We start from the raw sequence: 18,788 nt of genomic DNA on the forward strand, positions 1-18,788 counted from the left end.
TATTAATCCCGAAGGATTATATCATGCAAAGGTAGTGATAGCCTGTGTGGTATTCAAACCACAAGAAAGGAGAACAGTGGTAGATAGATCACATCAATCTGAAGATATCACACAGCATAAATGAGCACATAGCACAAAGAGATTGAAAGGACTGGTTTTGTTCAACTCTGAATAAAAATAAATAGCAGAAGACACAGGAGAAGTATGTAAATGGGTGAAGAATCCAGAGACGGAAGATTACAATATTCTGTTTTCTCCATTTCATAGTCTGAGAACTGTAAGATAATCCAGTGAAGTTCAATGCGGATCAAAGGAAAAAAATTCTCATATAACGTGAGCGATACTTGCTTCCTTCAAATGCTGGTAAGGCTGAACACAATTCAAAGAGAACTGGACACTGAAATGGATAAGGAAAATATCCAGAATTTAATTGTTAATTCTAAAGTGCTGGGGGTGACAGAAGCCTTTTGCTTCATGGTCTGGAGCCAGTTCTGAACATTGGGATTAGAAGGTGAGTTTCAAAGCAGAGCTAACTTTCACAGTATCTAATAAAGAATTTCTTACACTTTCATTTGAAATATATAGTCCAGGAAATTGGCAAAGAGCCTAAGTCTGATATGCTTTGGCCATGCCTGTATTCTTTGGCTTCGGACTCACAGACAGCATGGTGTAGCATAAAAATGAACTTCTTTTCCATGCAGAAGTTAGTAAGAATGCCCTGAAATTAAGCAGAATTTGAGCAGTAACCTGCTCTCAGTTAGCTATTTCTTTCTAGGTTCGTATTGTTTTCTTAAAAGTGATTGTGTTAATATATTGCTTAGACAATCGCAGCAATGGGATTGAAGGTCAAAGGCAAGGCATTTCAGAGTGCTCTTATTTTATGGGCTCCTTAAACATGCCATCTCTTATTGTCTATTCTTATGTCTCTTCCAGTGCTTCTCCCATGGACCCATAAAAAGAAAAAAATAGACCTGCTAACCAATTAATAATAGACACTTGTAGCATCAAGATAGGTTCATTAGTCGTATGGACAATGGATCTGCCCCAGCAAAAGACAGGATAGTTCAGCACTTCTATTAAAGGTCTCAGGGGGCTGATACAGTAGCTCACAGTAAGCTACAGGCAATCTGTCCTCTTCTTTGCCCTTGAACCACAGCTTGGCAGCTCTGGTGGAAGGAAGGAAAGTAGGGACAAGTAGGATATGGTGGGCTCCCTCTGCAGCACTGGCCCGTTCTACTCATAGGATAATTCTCCTGCCAATAGGTGATTGATCTCCGTGTTTGTGTGGATTGAGAGGATGAAGAAAAGCAGCTATTATGTAACCAAATAGCAGCAGTTCAGATGAGAATCTGGGAGGGAGGTGTGACGAAATCCCATATGCCTTTTTCAAAATGTAGGGTACGTGATACTGAATTAAAACAGATTTATCCTCTCAAAGAATAACCAACAGCTGTACTTCTTGACCACATCTTGCTCACAGCTGGAACCTTTACTGCACACGAACAAGAAAGTCATTTGAAAATCTAGTTGAGTGAGTTTCTTGCAAGTCCATTAATCTTTCGTGGCCCACAGACTTTGACATATTTTTATAACTCCTCCAACAAGAGGCAAGAAGGAGCATGATGGCATTAAAGATGCTATGAAAATTCTCTATAGGATCGTCTTGCCAAAGTGTAAATCAACATTAAAATGGGAAATTGCAAACATAATTTGGACCACTTCAAAGTAGTATATTGGGTCTGGTTCATATTTGCATTTCACCTTTTTATACCACTTATCCTGGCAGCACAGAATTACCTTAAATGATAGTAAATGATAATTTAACTGCTTTAAGATCCCTTTATTGAAGCAAAGTTGTCCCATCGTAAATAAGAATCAGACCTATTCTACTTTTAAATGATTTCATAGCAGAAATGTTAACCTCAGGATTTCTTAGATATATTTTTCTGAAATAGCTACTACATGTGTGAAAAACAAGATACTTTTTTCTTCTTGAACAGTGCGCTTTACAAAGGACTGAGCTTACATGCTGAGAGCACATAATGTAAATGAACAGCTTGCTCTGTATGTAAATAGCTAAGAGTCAAGTATTTCAAATAGTCCTTTGGAATTGAAAAAGATGTGTTCAAAAAGACTAGATGTTGGTGAGTCTTAGGACTGAGGTCTGAAAGGTATTTACCTTGAGAGACAGATTTGTTAAAGGCATCTTTTTAAGTTTGAGGAGGAAAGTAGATCCTCTCTTAAAAAAAATCCAAACCTTTAAACATTTTTAGCAGTTTGAAATCATGATTTTTTTTTCCTTACAATTCAGTGCCCTTAAAATGAACTGTAAAAGTCTCCTTGATGGAAAGCTTGTTTATACATGGAGGCTTTCCAGCTATTTGCTCTTAACTGTTTCCACAGTTTATGAAAGCTGGTTGGAATAGGATAATCTCCGGCTTTGACACACACAAGCACGTTAGTCTGGGATAACAAGATTAGAGGTGTTTGCAGGCTTGAATGCAGGCAGGAGGGCAGCAATACACAGCGTTAGCACCTATTGCAAAAGTACCTGCACCACGGCAGGTGCTGCTACTGAGGGAGCTGGTAAATCTCTGTCCCCAGCCACCGTGGCACAAGCTGCTGTGGCCAGCACTGGCACGATACGACTCGTGCAGGGTTATTTGCCGGAGCCTGAAACTGATCTCGAATAGCTCTTTGGCTTGGAGTTCATTATTTACCTCAAGGTGTATTAGCATCTTGGTTGACGGTTGGACTTGATGATCTTAGAGGTCTTTTCCAACCTTAATAATTCTCTGATTCTATGATCTTAAGGTAAACCAGCCCTTAGAGGGAATTAAGGCTGAAGCTGAAGGCTCAGTCCTCGGCTTGTTAAATTCATACCTTGTTCAGCTTGAGAATAGCTGAAAGAGCTGGAATGCACCGATCCCCTGATCCTCAGCCAGCTGAGGGCTGGGGGGGCCAGGGGGGCCCCTGGGCAGCTCCGTAACTTCAAGGCCAGGTTAAACTGTTATTCATGGCTGCCGTAGCAGACTCTCGCTCCCAGCTGCATGGCCCCTTGCTCTAAGGTGCTTCATCATGCCAGCCAGGTCCAGCCGTGCCCCTCTAGCAGAAGGAAATGCTTTCACCACCTTCATGCCAGGAGGGGTTTCCCCATGTCGAGAGGAATTTCTGTCTGCCCCTTTTTCGGAGTTTTCTGGCTCATTTTCAGTGAGGGATTATGAAGCAGCTGGAAACCTTTAAGTCTTAAACTAGAGATTCTGGAAACCTTATTCCTATTTATTAGCATCTGACTGATCTCTATCTATGATCTCTATAATGTGCTGCCATGTGGGAGCCTGGAGTTTGGGATGTGAACTTGTCCCTTATTCCCCGGAAGGAAACAGTTCCTACCAGCACAATGCAGGGAAGTAACATTGGCATGCTCTGAAGGGAACCTCAGAAACTCCTTTAGTAAAGAAAAAAACTTGGCTCATCACAGAATAAGCAAAGGTGGTGCAGGAGGGAAGTAAGGAGAGAAAATGAGGATATCTTAATCTCTGGCAGAAACAATCTGTTACTGGAGAGTCCCACCCAAGCCAAGGGGACTAAACGCAACCTGCAAATGCAACTGGCACTCGGGAGGAGGGAGGAAAACTGCACTGCACAGAGGCACTTTGTGAGTTTGAAATTTATTTAAATGCAAGAAGATAGTTAAAAAACCTGTAAAAAATCCTTCATCTCAGCAAAATAGAAAGCTGAAAGACCATTTCAGACATAAAACTTAAAAAATTTTACTCTAAAACCACTGCACAGCATCCTTTCTTCCTTTGCATCCCCCATCCCGTTCCAAACTGTGGGATCCCCAGCAGCTCCAGCCCCTCAGCAACGTGGACTGTGGTAGAGCAGCAGGGAGAGGTGTCCCGCAAAGGCGGAGCAGCCTGCCATCGTCTTTCTCATTGCACTGGTACGCCACAGTCTCCCTCTGCTCATAAAGCAGGGCAGAGCTAGAAATAGTGCATGCTGACTAAGCCAACTGGATGGCCCTGGAGACAAATTTTGAGAAGTAAAAGCATTTGCTTCTGCGATATCAGAAGGCCAAAGCCAAGAGTGGGAATAACGCCTGAGTTAAGTCAGCTCTCTCTCTTAATCTGGTCAACACCATCAGTGTCCTTTAGTCCCTTTCTTTTACTTGAAGCAAGAGCGGATTGTGTCACATGGTTGAGGAAACAATGATAAACACTTACCCACCCCGTTAATAAATCACTTGCAAGACTGTGCCTGACTGTGCTTTAATGGAGGAAATGGGAGTAACTGAAAACTGACCTCTTTACGGCTCCACAGTTATTAATGAAAAGGATTTTAAACTGGTGCTCATAGTTTTTGGAGTTTGGATTTTCTGCCCAAATCTAGCCTCTCCCCCACTCCAGTAAATTGTACAGGATATTAAAAAAATAGTATGAAAGCTGTGGAAGCAGCAAACTAAGGATTTTAAAAGCTGCTAGTTATTGTATTGATTAAGTACAAAGGACCTGCTGCCAGTGACAACTTGTTTTTCCCTTTTCAAGTTTAGGGTAGCAGTTTATGTAACCCCATTTTGAGAAAACTTGCTAGGAAACAATATTGTAAAACCGCCAGCTCCCTGGTGGAGAAAACTGGCAAACTTGTCTTAGTTTTGTAAAACCATGGATATAAATAGTGAGTAGGCCTGTGTGGCTGTTTTTGTTTTCCTGGAGTTTGCAAACACACTTTGTGTCACTGACATGCCACATTTAAACAGAGTGCACTGTGTGATTAAGTTAGTTTAATTTTGTCAGCATTTGGCATTTGCTGATGCAGAAGGAAATCTTGTTCTCTGCTGTGTCTACATGTGGATGAAAGGAATAAAATATTTACTGTACAGAGCTGAGAGACCAGATGCTTCTTTACTTCAGAGACTTTTAGGGAATGGGAAATCAGGAAGTGCTGCAATTCATTATTTTGTCTCTGGCATAAAATTTGAGTATGGAATTTATTATGTTTTCAATAAGAAAAAAATATTATTTTTTTTTTACCTGGTTGTAATGTGTTGTCTATTACTGTTGGCTTTTCTGTATTCAGCACTGTAGTACCACCTGGAAAAGAAATTATACATATAATGATACATGTGACACAACAAAAGACACAGCAGTCATTAGGAATAGCCTATATATAAATCTGAAATATTACCATTTTTATTAGATGTGTAGGTAACTGAGTATGTGAACTTAAGCCAGAAAATATGACATTAAAGATCTGGTTTCCTTTATCAAAAAAAAAGAAAACAAGAACTCATCATTAAATAAAGCTGTTATATCTTTGGAGTCCTTGCAAACACCAACTGATCAATCCTCACCATGTCCCTGTGGCCGTCCTTGTTTTATAGACACTGATTTGCTCCAAATCACATGGGAAGTCAGTGACTGTCTCCATCGCACCTCCTGACAGTCACCAGTTTGTGCATTCACCCACGACATGTTGTTTCTCGTACCAGGGACGTGAGGTCCTCCAGCCCCTGCCCTGCTGGGTCCTCCCGGTGCGTAGTTTCACAGCTGCATCGTGAGACCAGGTCACGAGAGGTGCATGGGAACTGCCCGACTTTAGGCTATAGTCTAAGGCAGGTTTCACTTCTGTCTCAAACAGCAGGAGGAATTAAGGACTTCCCCTTTATTGTCTTCTTCAAGCAGATGAACAAGAGGTGAGTGGGGTCATGGCCCTCTCCTAGGCTCACTAATTGATATTTTTTAAATACTTGACTTTTTAAAGCAAGCCTCATATTGATAAAGGAAACAAAAAGTAAATTAGCACAATTATAAATGCGCAGTGGGGTGCTGATTACCAGTCAATGGCTTTTCTCCAGCAAGCAAGTGCTTAAGCATTATAGAAAAGATGACTATGATGACTTCCAATGAGAATGAATGGCCAAGCTATATCAGCTTTATGTTTGTGAGAATGATCTGATGGGAAATGCTATAAGGCACACAAATAGAGTAGCTCTGTATGGGGTCCAAATAGAGCAGGAAGGAATCTGGCCTACAGCACAATTACAGTTAATTGCAAGGGAGGCTTCATTGTGATACTCACATATGTGCAAGTGCTATCAGGGAAGCGACTCTAACAGTCGTACCCATGAGAACGCGGGCGCCACACGTGCATCGAGAGTGGATAAAAGAGGGTAAGGCACCGGTGGAATCCCCTCTGTACTGCCCTGCTATCCTTTATGGGCCATGAGATTTACATACTTTCCTTCTATGCATTTTGGAGGAAGAAAAGAATGTTTACAATGAAATTATTGGTAAAATCACTTCTGTGCATTTTAGTGTTACAGGTAACATCATACATACAAAGCAGCGTTGCTACAGCATCTAGAACAACTGGGCACGCACTGCTCAGGGTTTCTAGGTGGTATAGTGATAAATTATAGTAAAGTGTCTCCCCTTTTGTTAGAAGGGCAATGTAGTAATTTTCAATTTTAGTACCGAAATAGGTTCAGTTTCCCAAAAGAGCTGGTGCTCAGGAAGGCTGGTGACTGTTCACTTGTCTGAGAGATTATAAACTGCTCCCTAAGCACAACCTGCAAAAATTGCCAGAGGGAGTTTCTTCTGCTCAATAAGGTTTCCCTAAGGGACATGTGGGATGCAGTCCTGAGCTCCCTGAAGTGCAGAGACTATGCATGAACAGGGAAGGTGCTTGCATAGATCTGTCTCCTTTCCCTCATGCAGCCTCTGTGAAATATGTCTCTACCTATTGGGCTTTGCAAGCCAGCCCTCAGTGTAGGGCTTTGCAGGAAGCCCCAGCGTTTCCTGACCTGACTCTTTCCTTTCAGAAAAATAAATAAATTGCAATGTTTAGTAACACTGAAAGCTTTCTGACCTACCTTAACACAATACAGACTATTTTATCAGACTCCCTGCATGGCTGTTTTCAAAAAGAATAAGATTCATCTGGGACACTGATTTGAAAAGCAGTGACAGTGACCGTGCAGCGTCTTTTCCACTCAAGAACTGCTTTTCAATTTATGATTTGCAACATGCATTAACAGGAGACATTGGCAAAGCTCAGAAAGAGTTTGATGCTGAAACTGCACTTTCATTTCTATCTGTTTTCAGATGTTCTACTTGGCTGCTTCCAAAAAGACAATCTCTTACCTAAGGTTTCCCAGTGTCCTCTTGGACAGCTATTGCCAGATTTTAATGCTAATTTATATCATGTATATAAGAAGCAATAAACATTTATTAGATAAGCACACCAGAGAGCAGTGATGAAATAGCTTGTGTCGCTGTGTCCAAAAATAAGCTCAATTGCTGTAGATGTACAGATCTGCTACAGGAAGATCTCATCAAACAGGCCCAGAGCTTTGTGGAGCAAGTGACCTCCAAGAAGAGATCAAAAACATAGTGGTGCAGTGTCAGCTCTCTCAAAAGGACAGTGGTTCTGTGCAAAAGTGGGAGAATATGACAACTAGCAAGCTTCCTCCATTCCAGATGCAGACTATGTCATGTCTTCCCCTCCTATTTTTCTGCTAGTAATGGCAGTTTGGAGAACATCAGCTCCTCTGTGGCTGTAGTGCAGCGTTGGTGGGGAAGCTCATGGAAATATTTCTGGTGGTATATGTGTGAGTATGCTTTGATGAAACCAGTCTGCTTTGTTTCTGTCTGGGAAAGGTTTGGGGCTGAGATTTGAGTCCTATACTAAATTTTAGGTATGGAAGTGTATACATATCTTGAACCTTAACAATATTTCATTTTGAGTTCTTCAATCTCAGACAGTAAACTTCAAAAGGTTTGTCCAGCTTTTTTCTTAATAACAGAAGGTTTGATTAGGACATTTGATTAGACACAATTCCTGCTCAAAAAAATTGCCCTCTCTTCCAGCTAGTCACTATTATTTGCTTCAAAAATTACATAGCTGAGAAAACAATCAAAAGTATTGTCATATGTAAAAGGCAGATGCCTATGTTTTGACAGCACTGACAATATGAACTGCATACCAATGTCCATTTATGTTGAGTGATTAAATCAGTGCAAACATTTAGCTGGTAACGGGTGATGGATATGAGCTACAATGAAGCTGCAATGGAATGAAGATGGTTTCTGCACCTGTCAGTTGGTAGTCATCACCTGTGCCACTGTGACAGTTTGCCTGGTCATCATCGCACTCATCCACGGGTTTGCCTTCAGAAACGGTAGGGATAGCAGTAGGAGCTGAAACAAAATCCAGTCGTGCAGTTAAAAAATGTGCTGGAGAATCAGCATGCAATTGGCAGTAACATTTTGATAAGCACCATATGCTGTCTTCCTGTGTTGTATCTGAGGAAAGGAGCAACTCTGCTTTGCAGGTTAGTTAGTATTTCTTTGCAATGGGACGTATCTGTTTTGCCTTGTTCTGCCAAGGCACTCTGCTGCATCTGAGCTCAAGGGCTGAGCAGAGTTGGGCAGCAAAACTGCAGACTTTCTGTTCACTAGCTGATGAGTGTTTGTTGTTTCTACCAACAAAAAGTGAAAGTCTGGCAAGGCAGAACAGGAGGCGTGGGGAGGGGTAGAAACCCCATCATTTTATTGCAGGCCAAAATGCCTGTGAGTGGACCTGTGCAGAGGAGCAGGAGAGGTGCAACCTCAAGGTGGCAATTCTCCAGCACCCACCACATTGCTGAAGAAACCTCTGCAGAGCACATGTAAGAAAGGAAATGTCTGAGCAGAGTCCTGGTAACAGCAGCAGGAAGGCAGGGTGATGTAGAATCACTTTGTGCTCAATGAGGAGATCTGGAAGGAGTTTCTTTTGTTTTTGTTGAAGTTATAAATAAGACATCAGTGATGTCAGTCATCCCTCCCGGCCACCTGCCTGCTTCTCACTGGTGATGACTTTCCGGTAGCTGCTGCATAACCAGTAAAAGCCTGAGCATTGTTATTACAGTTAAAAGTTTGAGATTTGTGCAAGGTGCCAGAAAACATATCTGTACCCCAGAATCTGCAAAACATATCACATCTGGAAAATCAGAATACAGGTACTTGGTGTTATGTTTAGGTTTATGTTTTATGCTGCAAGTATAGTTCCCTGGCTTAAGATAACCACTCTGGGAATGCAATCCAGGCTTTTGTCTGTTCCCACCTACTGTTATTTTCATTAACAATGTTTTACTCTCATTATAAGCTATAAAATAATGCGTCCCTATTTTGGATTCTTCTGTGCTCTTCTACTGCCCCCAGAGCCTGCTGGCCACATAAGATCTTATACACTGACATCTTGGCCTGAAAATGTCAGGAGGGATGGTAGTTTCTGAAGTAGCTATATTCTGGGATGAAATATGGCTCTTTAGGACCCCAATCTATGCTGTACAGGTACCATCTAGCCCTAGTTAAAGAAACAGTTCTGTACCTATTATGAATTATGCAGAGCCTCTGTTCCCCACATCTCTTTAAAAACCACTCTGGGAGCTCCCTCTAGCTTTCTACATTGAGTTAAGTTTCCTATCTTGATCTTCATGCCCCTTTATAGCCTCAAGCTTGCCTGCATCTCTGCCATCATTTCATCGAAGTCCCTTGGGATGCTTTGAGCACACAAAGCTTCTCCTTGCTCATTACTGCTGGAGAGCTGATTTCTACTCCTTTCTGTGCCTACCTCCACACTTTTTTTCCCCATCTCAAGTCCTTTCCTGCTCAGTAAATCTCAAGTGACTTCTCTTCCTTCAACTCTCTCTTGTTATAGTTACACAACAAAGTTTTCTTATTATGCTTCTCCCACAGGTAAATGGGAATTGACCTCACTCGTCCATGGGTGACCTACAGTTGAGCACCCTTCAAAAGTACACCATAGCGGGAAGACAAATGGAAGAAGATGTGTCCCAGGGAAAAATTATACTTGCTACTGCCGTTTGCCTAAAAGCAAAGGTGTTTTGCCTGGTCAGTCTCCTTTTTTGGCTCCTCCATCTCACTGAGCAATGTGTTCTTGTAAGGTGGTCCACGAGCTCACTTCTTGATGCCTAGGTGGCTATAGGAGCCCTGTGGCTGAAGGACTTGGCCTACAGGTTGTGAGTTTACTTAAGGCAGGTGCTGGGTTTTCTTTTTTCTGAGCAAGTAGCACAATAGTCTGCAGGAACTAAGCATTCCCACAGGAAATGAAGACTTCCTGCGGGAACTAAGAAGTATTTCCAACCTCCCCACTTTCCGGGCCAAGTAAAAAGCACACTTACTCAATCTGGCCTTCACTAAAAACAACACAGAACTCATGACTTCTCACAGCTAATGCCTCCCACTCTTCCGCCTTGGGGGAGAAATGGCGAGAAATAAATGGAGGCAGAGCAGTCAGTTCCATTCATCTTGGGAGCCTGTTCAGCTACTTCTCTATGAGGTATCATATGAAACCCTGAGTAACATGGTTTGTTATTCTGTGTACTGTTAAGCTGTGTGGTTTATAAACCACACCACTGTACCATCATCCATCAGATAAAATCGTGAAATTCAGATGGTGTTATCTGTAGTTATCTATGAAGTTAAGTAATTATTGTTTATATAACAAGAATCAAAGCTTGACTTCATATCACAGTCCAAGGATAAATGTCTAAACTTTGCTTTTCTTGGTCTTTCATCTCCTACATAGTCTTGCAAAATTAAAGCTTGGTAAGGAACAGAAAGGCCCCCTCTTGTCCTCAAAAAGGAAGAGCACAGAGCCTGTCCAGCCAAGTAATCATTGCCCACCATAGTGTCTGGTGTGACTTTCACGTCCTTTGAAGGAGCAAGGGACGTAATTGCTCTATTTGGTGCAAAGCTCCCTCTTCATTCTCAGAAAATATCTCTTCCAGGGTTGTATCATGGTAACATATAATATAAGTTCCTGTCTTTATTCTTTTCTAATAGCTCTATGCTTCTTGAAAGTGTAATCATAATGCTGCTTAACGGAACAGAAAACCATGTGGAGAATATCACTGTGATTCAACAGAGGGATGGGAGAAAGAATAATATTTGTGCCCTGGGCATATTCAAATGTCTGCAGAGAAGGAACTGATTAGGCCAAGAACAGCATTAATGGCAGTCATGGAAGCGAGAGTCCGATGTGCTGCCTGTACAGACACAGCAGTGTTCAGCAGTAGTCCAAATGTAGGATGTATTTATGAAAATAATAAAGTGCATTCATCTCTAGCAGAGCAATTACCTTCGAGTTCACAGCCCAGCAGCTCCATCCGCAGCCCCAGTCCTCCATGTGTGGCTCTCTCAGGATAGACACGGATGAATCTTGTCGATACAGGTTCAAAAGTCCGCAGTTCAGGCGTGTCATAGTTGGTGTTGCCTTCAAAAGTCTGCAAAGCATGACAAATGCTACTTGTTAAAAAAAAAAAGCAAGCTATTTTCAACACTCATCTTTTTCCCTTCATTCTCTAGTCTTTGAATTCGGTGAGCAGTAGGCCAGATTCTAACCGCTTAATAAGTGTCAGGCATTCCTGTCCTAAATGAGAAGGGAAAATACATAGTTAAAGCTTCTCAGAAAAGTAATGCATTTCATTTTTCATAAACTCAGTAGCAACCAATCCATCAGGGTCATAACAAGAGCTGAGTGTTTAATGAGACATGTTTTTAAATGACGCTCTGATCTGGGGTTTAACTGGGTGACATTTTCAACACTTCTCAGGGAAAAAAAAATGGCTGAGGTGAAGATCCTGTCACCTTTTAAGTGGTTACAATAATAATCCAACTATTCAAGAGAAAATTTCAATCTGATTTCCCCCAGTGACAGAGTTTCACAAGTTGTAGTTATTTCAAAAGGCATAAATTAAACTCCAGGAACAGTAGCTGCAAGAGTTCTTCCAGTGAGGTTGCTATTGAATAAGAATAAAAAGAAAGAAAGAAGAAAGCTGCTTCCTGACAAAACTGCAATATAATCTAACGGGCAAGGCAGGTCAGCAAATGTACATTTCAGACAAAAATCCCTTCTCTGAGTTGCACTCTGGGTTCTTCAGCCATAATGCAGCTCTCAATGGCATTTGTTTGATACCTTCAGCTTCTCTTGTCAGTGATCTTTTGCATATAGAACAAGTTATAATTTGTACTTATAACAACACCTCCAGTGCCTCCATGGAGATGATTGGTCCTTAGAATGAATTAATTGTACAAAGAAGCAGTCCTTGCCACGAAGACTTTATAACCCAAGATAGGTAAAAGGAGTTATTTTCACCCTATTTTATGGTAAAAAGACAACTTTGGAATATCAATAGTGACATTTAGAGAATACTCTAAAGTACCAAATATGAAAATGTGTATAACAATGAAGTAAAAGTAAAATATTTTCAACTTTTCTTTTCTATGAATTAGTTAAATGGCAAAACATTAAAAAACATCTTCTTTGAACTGGAGTTCAAATTTGGGATTAGAAGTGCTATTTGTAAGATACTTCTAACTCATGGCTGCGAAGCCTCAAAGCCTTCTTCAGGAAGAAACCACCAGATGTCCTTTGTTTTGGATGAGAACAAAACCCAACCTGCAATGAACTCCTCTTATTGATCTGAGGGCAGATGAAACAGAGGCCATGGGAAAAGCTGGCTATATTTCCCAAGGCAGAAAACCAGCATAGGTAAAACTGATAGTTGCTTGTATTTTCAGTGCTGTCCTAAAAGCTTTGCTTGTTTTTGCTATACACCTCTATATTATGAACCAATGGTCCACAAATCCTTCTGGACATTGGTTAGAGTGCCAGTCACAACAGCCAATAATTATGGGAGACTATGACCAACCAAATTAAAAAAAATAATTTCAGCATTAATGCTTCTGCTCCTATTGCCTCGGGGAGCTTGTACCTCCAAGGTGGCTTCAAGGGGCACTGGCTGACCTGGTGTTCTGCCAGTGCTTGGAAGATAGTTGTCAAGAATTCACATGTAGATAGCCTGTCAGATCTAATTAACATGCAATTACATATTATTATATTTGAATAGCAATATAGTGCAAATGATCAGAAAAGCTACCTACCATATAAGAAAGAATGAATGCCATTTTATGTGTAAAAAGTAGACAGACACATGTATCTGCGGAATCCTTGCTTCCTTTTTAATAGTAGTCTTAATAGCAACATATAATAATGAAAACTGTTTTATAAAAGACATCAGTACTGGAGTACTGACACATAGACATTAGAATTCAATAGGCATCTAGAATTATATTGAATCATAATTATATTGAATCATTGTCCTTTGTAGTGCAGAGCTGCCTGTGATTCAATTTTGACTGTTCATTTAAAACACGTACTGATATTCTTTGTGGGGGAGGAGAGAGGAGCACACAGTAAAACTTCACTTTGTGAATGTCTTTTATACAGGCTGTGTCACAAATTGCTTTACTTCATTACAAAGATAAGTTATAATAAATAATAGCTAAACAAAAGAAAAGCTAAACTGATGAGAGGGAAAAAATTCTTGCTAATATCTTTTAAAATCAAAATAAACATGGCAGAAAAATTTAAAAAAGTTGTTCCAAATGGCAGGATAGTCAGAAGTTTCTTGTACCAGAAATGATGAGAGGAAGTGTAAAAAACCCCCAAAAAAGTCATCAGTAGGTAAGTGGAAGGAGGAAAGAAGTATGAAAGAGAAAGATGACTTTATGGAATAAGCTTGAGTAAGACTATGGAGAAGAAATACAAATTGTATCTTGAAATGAAATGGGGTTCTGTGTGGTTGTTTGAGGATTTGAGTGATGTTCAGTCCTTTGAGTGCTTGAGCTAGGCTAAAGGGGGAAACTTCTGCACGTTCAAAAATAGCAGAAATTGGGTCAGCCACAGAGGAGAGGGTTATGGCAGTCTTAGTGAAAGGAGCTGCAGGCACTGATGATAAGATCACGTTGAGAAACAAGGACATATTCCGTTGTTATGTTTAGCTCGTCATTGCTCTTTCTTTTCCCAAAATGCAGTTGTTTATTGAAAGTCAAGACTTTAACCAAGTGAAATGATGTGTTTCATTTCATATAACAGGGCTGTTTCTAATCCACATTCCTGCTGTGACTCATTATAGAATGCTGTCCCATCGAGCTCACTTACATTTAAAAATTCTACATTCCAGTATTAACATTTTAAATCTCTCAGACTCCCAAATCATAGGATTTATCTGATTCTCTTTAAAGACAACTTGTGCTTTGGAAGAAAGTTTATTAAATGTCTTGAATTTTTCGGAAGGATTATAATTATGCCACAAGAGATTTGAATTCCAGCCCTCTCCATTCCATTAAGCTTGAAAGTTAATTTCTGGTAGTGATGAAAGCTGAGGATGGGCTCAGTGCGTTAGTTAGCACACTAGTTTTCTTGTCAAACTGCTAACTTCTGACAATGACGGCAAGTGCTTGTATTAGAAAACAGAGAGCCATGCAGCAGACGGCGCACTGCTTTGAAAGCATATGGCATTATTTTTTTCCCTCGTTGAGCCACAGTGAAGAAGTACATGTCAAAACAACATCTATTTTAGAAAGAAAATGGTTAGATCCCATTGTTGATTTACACTCTCTTCACACTTTATGATGAAGTCAAAACTCATGGTAACAAGAGAAAGGCGCTGACTGCAAAGGCTGAATTCATTTAGTTTTAATCCCTAAAACAAATGATGAAAAGTGATGAGAAGTGAGAAAATGCAGACATATTCAGTGAGATTAAAACAGGAGAGAATGAAGTCCAATATTTACCAAATGTGCCTGGAAAAGCTACATCCATGGGCCCACTCAGCTTTTCTTTTAAGGAAACACAGGTTTGTCCAATGGATGAGTCTACATAGCAAAACAGCTTTTACATCTAATTTTCAGACTAACGCAGCTGAGATATGGAGCAACTCTCAGGGTTCCTATCTGCCAAGCACCACACCGATTTGCCTTTTGAGGACACATTCTTGGTAGATGATTCCCTGATCACCCCAGCACTGCAGCACCAGTTCCTGAACCGGACTGCATGCCCACTGTTTTCCTCAAGGATCAGGGTAGGAGGACTAAAAAAGGGTTATGCCTCTTGAGGCAAAAATGCACTTTGTGAGCGATGATAACAAAACAGGATAGAAGACCTAATAAATGGGATCTGGGGTAAATAAGCTAAACAGTCATGTCCTGAAAAGCCTATATTCAAAGGCAAACCAAAATAGGTACATTCCCAGAAACTTTTCTAGGCCTCACTCATTTTCTTTTCCTTGGCATCTAACCCAGCAATTCATTTGGCCCTCCTCTGTAAATGTCTTGCAGGTTCTGCTTGGACCTATGAACCAGTTGCCCTATTTTCCCAAGCAACCTCCAAGATGCTTCGCTTGTTAGAGTACGATAGTACTTTTCACTTTGGATGGGACAACAGGCCAGAACTGCTGTCACTTTCTTTCAATGGGACTTGGATCAGACCATTACAGAGAGCCTGTGAAGCTCTCAGAGCAGTCTACAGGCAGTTCAGAAATCCAACAGGTACCCCATTGAGTTAAAGAACACCATTCTCATTCTACAGCTCAGACAAAAAAGCAGCAAAGGAAAATTAATTCAGTGTCTCAAATAAATTCGTTCACTCTCAGTGGAAACACTGCAGAGGAAACTCTACTTTTTTGGCAGTGTTGCATATTGCCATTGCATGGGATTTTGCAGTAGCCTAGGGGCCACAGAGGCACACCACCCTTGTCAGAAATCAAGCCTGAACTAGCTGTAGAATAAACAAAACCTTTGCCATGGAGGCGAATGTCCTAAGGCCATCTCCTACCCTCAGGCATGGGATGGTTCCCACAGCATCCCTCAGGGCTGCTGCCCTAGGAGTCCTCCTGCTTGGCCTCATCCCAGCTGTTTGCCTTTTCTAAGGTCAGAGATAGATGTGTAGAAATTTAACACAAACTTTTTTTTTTTTAATGCAATGTCTTTTTAGTGTACAGCTTTCCTCCTTACCTTTATCTTTTTCTTGCTGGAATCCATGATCATTTTCCAATCTGATCCATTGTTGCTGTAGCCAATTTTGAATTTTTTCATGAATACTTTGTTTTCTCGGTGCTTGCCTCCTTGGACAATTATGCCCCTCACTTTTTTTTCTTCACCAAGGTCTATTTGAAGCCATTCATTTGTATATGGATGAGTAGTTGGTGGGAGCGCCCACCCTGAACGGCTTGTTATGAGGCGAGCATTTTCTGGGATCCAGTTTCGATCAACTTGGGTAGATGCAGTAATCTGAGAGTCAGGAATGAGCCCAGACACCATACCCAGCATCCCAGAGCAAGGATAATCTACAGAGAAAACAACAAATAAATAGTTGATCTGAACAAGCACCAAAACAGAAACAGGACACATCAGTCAATTCAACTATCGCAAGCAATTACTTATTTCTTTCTTCTATCCAAAATAATCTAATTGGATTTGTATATAATTTTCATTTGTTCAAACTTGCACATCCTAGTTTTGGCAGGAAGTACAAAAATACCACAAGTATTTCTGGCTTGATGAGAACCAAAAGGATCAGAAAATCCTATTCTATTCTTGTTTTCTATTCTTTTTGCTAAGGCAAAGAGTGCAGGGGTCACATCTGAATTTGTGAATACATCCCTAGAGAAAACTTCCAAAATCAGCCAAAACCTGGTTGCAGATTACTTAATTTTGGTGACATTGGAAATGGAAATCTTTTACATATGCTGTAAAATATAATTTATTGCTGAACTTGGGATTTTCCTGTTGTATTTCTTTGCACTCTCAGGCTTTTTCGAATGACATAGAAGCTAAATAGTTGCTTCTTTTACCTTTTCCTGAAGGGAGGTTGTAGCCAGGTGGGTGTTGGTCTCTTCTGCCAAGTAACAAGTGACAGGACAAGAGGAAATGGCCTCAAGTTGCACGAGTGGAGGTTTAGATTGGATATTAGGAAAAATTTATTCACAGAAAGGGTTATGAAGCACTGGAACAGGCTGCCCAGGGAAGTGGTTGAGCCACCATCCCTGGAGGTATTTAAAAGACGTGTAAATGTGGTGCTTAGGGACATGATTTAGTGGTGGACTTGGCAGTGCTGGGTTAAGGGTTGGACTCGATGATCTTAAAGGCCTTTTCCAACCAAAACAATTCTATGATTCTATGATTCTTTTATGGTCCCACATAAATATAAATTAGAAATAGGAAAAGGTGCTAACAAGGAATGAAGATTTCCAATATAGAATGTAACAGTAGTTCTGCTGGTATTACCTTTATCTAATTTGAAAAGATTTTGTAGAATGACCTGGAATTCTATAACCTATTAATCAATAATCTTATTTTCCTGATGTATGGAACCCAATTCTAAGAAACATTTTCAAGACTAAAGAAACACTTTGAGGGAAAAAAAAATATCCATAGAACTATTAAAAATTAGTGCCAATGACCTGTATTGTGCTATAATATGGCACTAGATACTTTTTAGAAAAATCAACTTTGTAAAAAATATTAAATTATTATCATAATTGCAAATAATTGCAAGACAAGTAATTAAACCTTATTTGTTTTTCACTTAAAGCTGAACACCTAAAAGATAATGCCAGAACAACATTCAGATAACACCGGGTATTTGGGTTGTCGTGGTTCACTTTTTTTTTTTTTTTTTTTTAACATTTCTACATTCAGACCACAGTGGAAATAGTGAAGATGCATTTCACTCAGAAAAATAAACCCCACAGCATAGGCACAATAAATTCCTTTGGTTTTAAAACCAAGACCTACCTGTTATCTTGCACCCATAAACTTCAAATCTCAGTGATACTCCATTTTCCCAAGACACAGGTCTAATTCGCACAAACCGTGTTAAAACTGGTTTGGCAAAAGGTCTGTAAACAACGTCAGTGGGATTGCTATTCCCTTGAAACACCTTTGTGTGGAAAGAAAAAGTATATATTTGTTAGGCTTTCTCTTAAATGGTGCTTATAATTCTATAGTTTACAGATAGTTATGATACGAGGTCTAACCAGGGCTATTTTCGGGGGAGATAAGACAAAAGACTTGCATTGGAAGCTATTTCATTAAACTCCTAACCCAATTTTTCAGACAGATAAGCTTTCCTTGGAGAGGAAAAAAGAAGATGTAAGGTAATGATACTAAAAAATACTTGCCACCTGCAGAGCCCCACAACACACCATAACGTTGCAGAGCAGAGCAGAAGTCAGGGCCATCCTAAGAGCAGGAGCTCACCTGAGTGCAACAAGGGTCTTTCCACTCCCTGCCTATTTTGAGGTGTTCCTAATGCCCAGATCTATATGCAGGAATGATATACACTGGTCTTTGCCAACCAAGGACTGCTGTGTCCTGGAAAAATCCCTCAATGCCCCATTAGGACAGTGTTATTCCTCATACACTCGTAGAATGACACAAAAAGCTACAGAATCTCAGGCCCAAATTAAAGGTTTGGATTTCAATAAGACCATGTAAAAATCCTATATGGAGTTAGGATAAAAGCACATATTGTTTTGCTGTCCTTGGGCTTAAGAGTTTTGCAGAGTGTATCGTGCAAACCTTGCTTTGTTAACCTTCCATTTTTAAATCCTTTTTAACAAGTACTCAGACTTTCTTTCTCTTTGCATACTGAGGTGGAAATCTATTTAAAATCTATATAGCAGGTTCTAAGATTTTCTCTGCGTCCCCTGAGGCTAACAGTCAAATTAGATGAACAATGAGACTTCCACAAGAAGGGACAGCATTGTGCTGTGCTTTCATGTTGAGGATCCTGCAGACACACTCCTTCCTAGCAGAGCTGAAACCTTGCAATGTTCTAGTCCAAAGAACGTGATTCAGTTTCCTGCTTCTTCCTCACGTAGAGAGGACCAATTTCCTGTTGTTTTCCATGGATATAAACCCCTCTCCTTTTATGGG

The 18,788-nt window shown here is 40.4% G+C and overlaps 1 protein-coding gene across 4 annotated transcripts in view; it reads right to left on the reverse strand.

Moving 5' to 3' along the window:
* Window positions 1–18,788, reverse strand: part of NRP1 (neuropilin 1) — a 114,512-nt gene that overhangs the window by 13,724 nt on the left and 82,000 nt on the right. For 2 of the 4 annotated variants that reach the window (XM_075746525.1, XM_075746524.1), the window contains exons 9-13: window positions 17,646–17,790; window positions 15,864–16,195; window positions 11,146–11,290; window positions 8,097–8,201; window positions 5,034–5,093 (exon numbers count right to left, since the gene is read on the reverse strand). In XM_075746525.1, the coding sequence (XP_075602640.1) occupies window positions 5,034–5,093; window positions 8,097–8,201; window positions 11,146–11,290; window positions 15,864–16,195; window positions 17,646–17,790 (787 nt within the window). The remainder of the gene's footprint in view (window positions 1–5,033; window positions 5,094–8,096; window positions 8,202–11,145; window positions 11,291–15,863; window positions 16,196–17,645; window positions 17,791–18,788) is intronic. The other 2 variants (XM_075746528.1, XM_075746526.1) reach the window with 1 other exon arrangement.

The sequence above is a fragment of the Balearica regulorum genome, chromosome 2 (genome assembly GCF_011004875.1).
Source record: "Balearica regulorum gibbericeps isolate bBalReg1 chromosome 2, bBalReg1.pri, whole genome shotgun sequence".
NCBI classification, from domain to species: Eukaryota; Metazoa; Chordata; class Aves; order Gruiformes; family Gruidae; genus Balearica; species Balearica regulorum.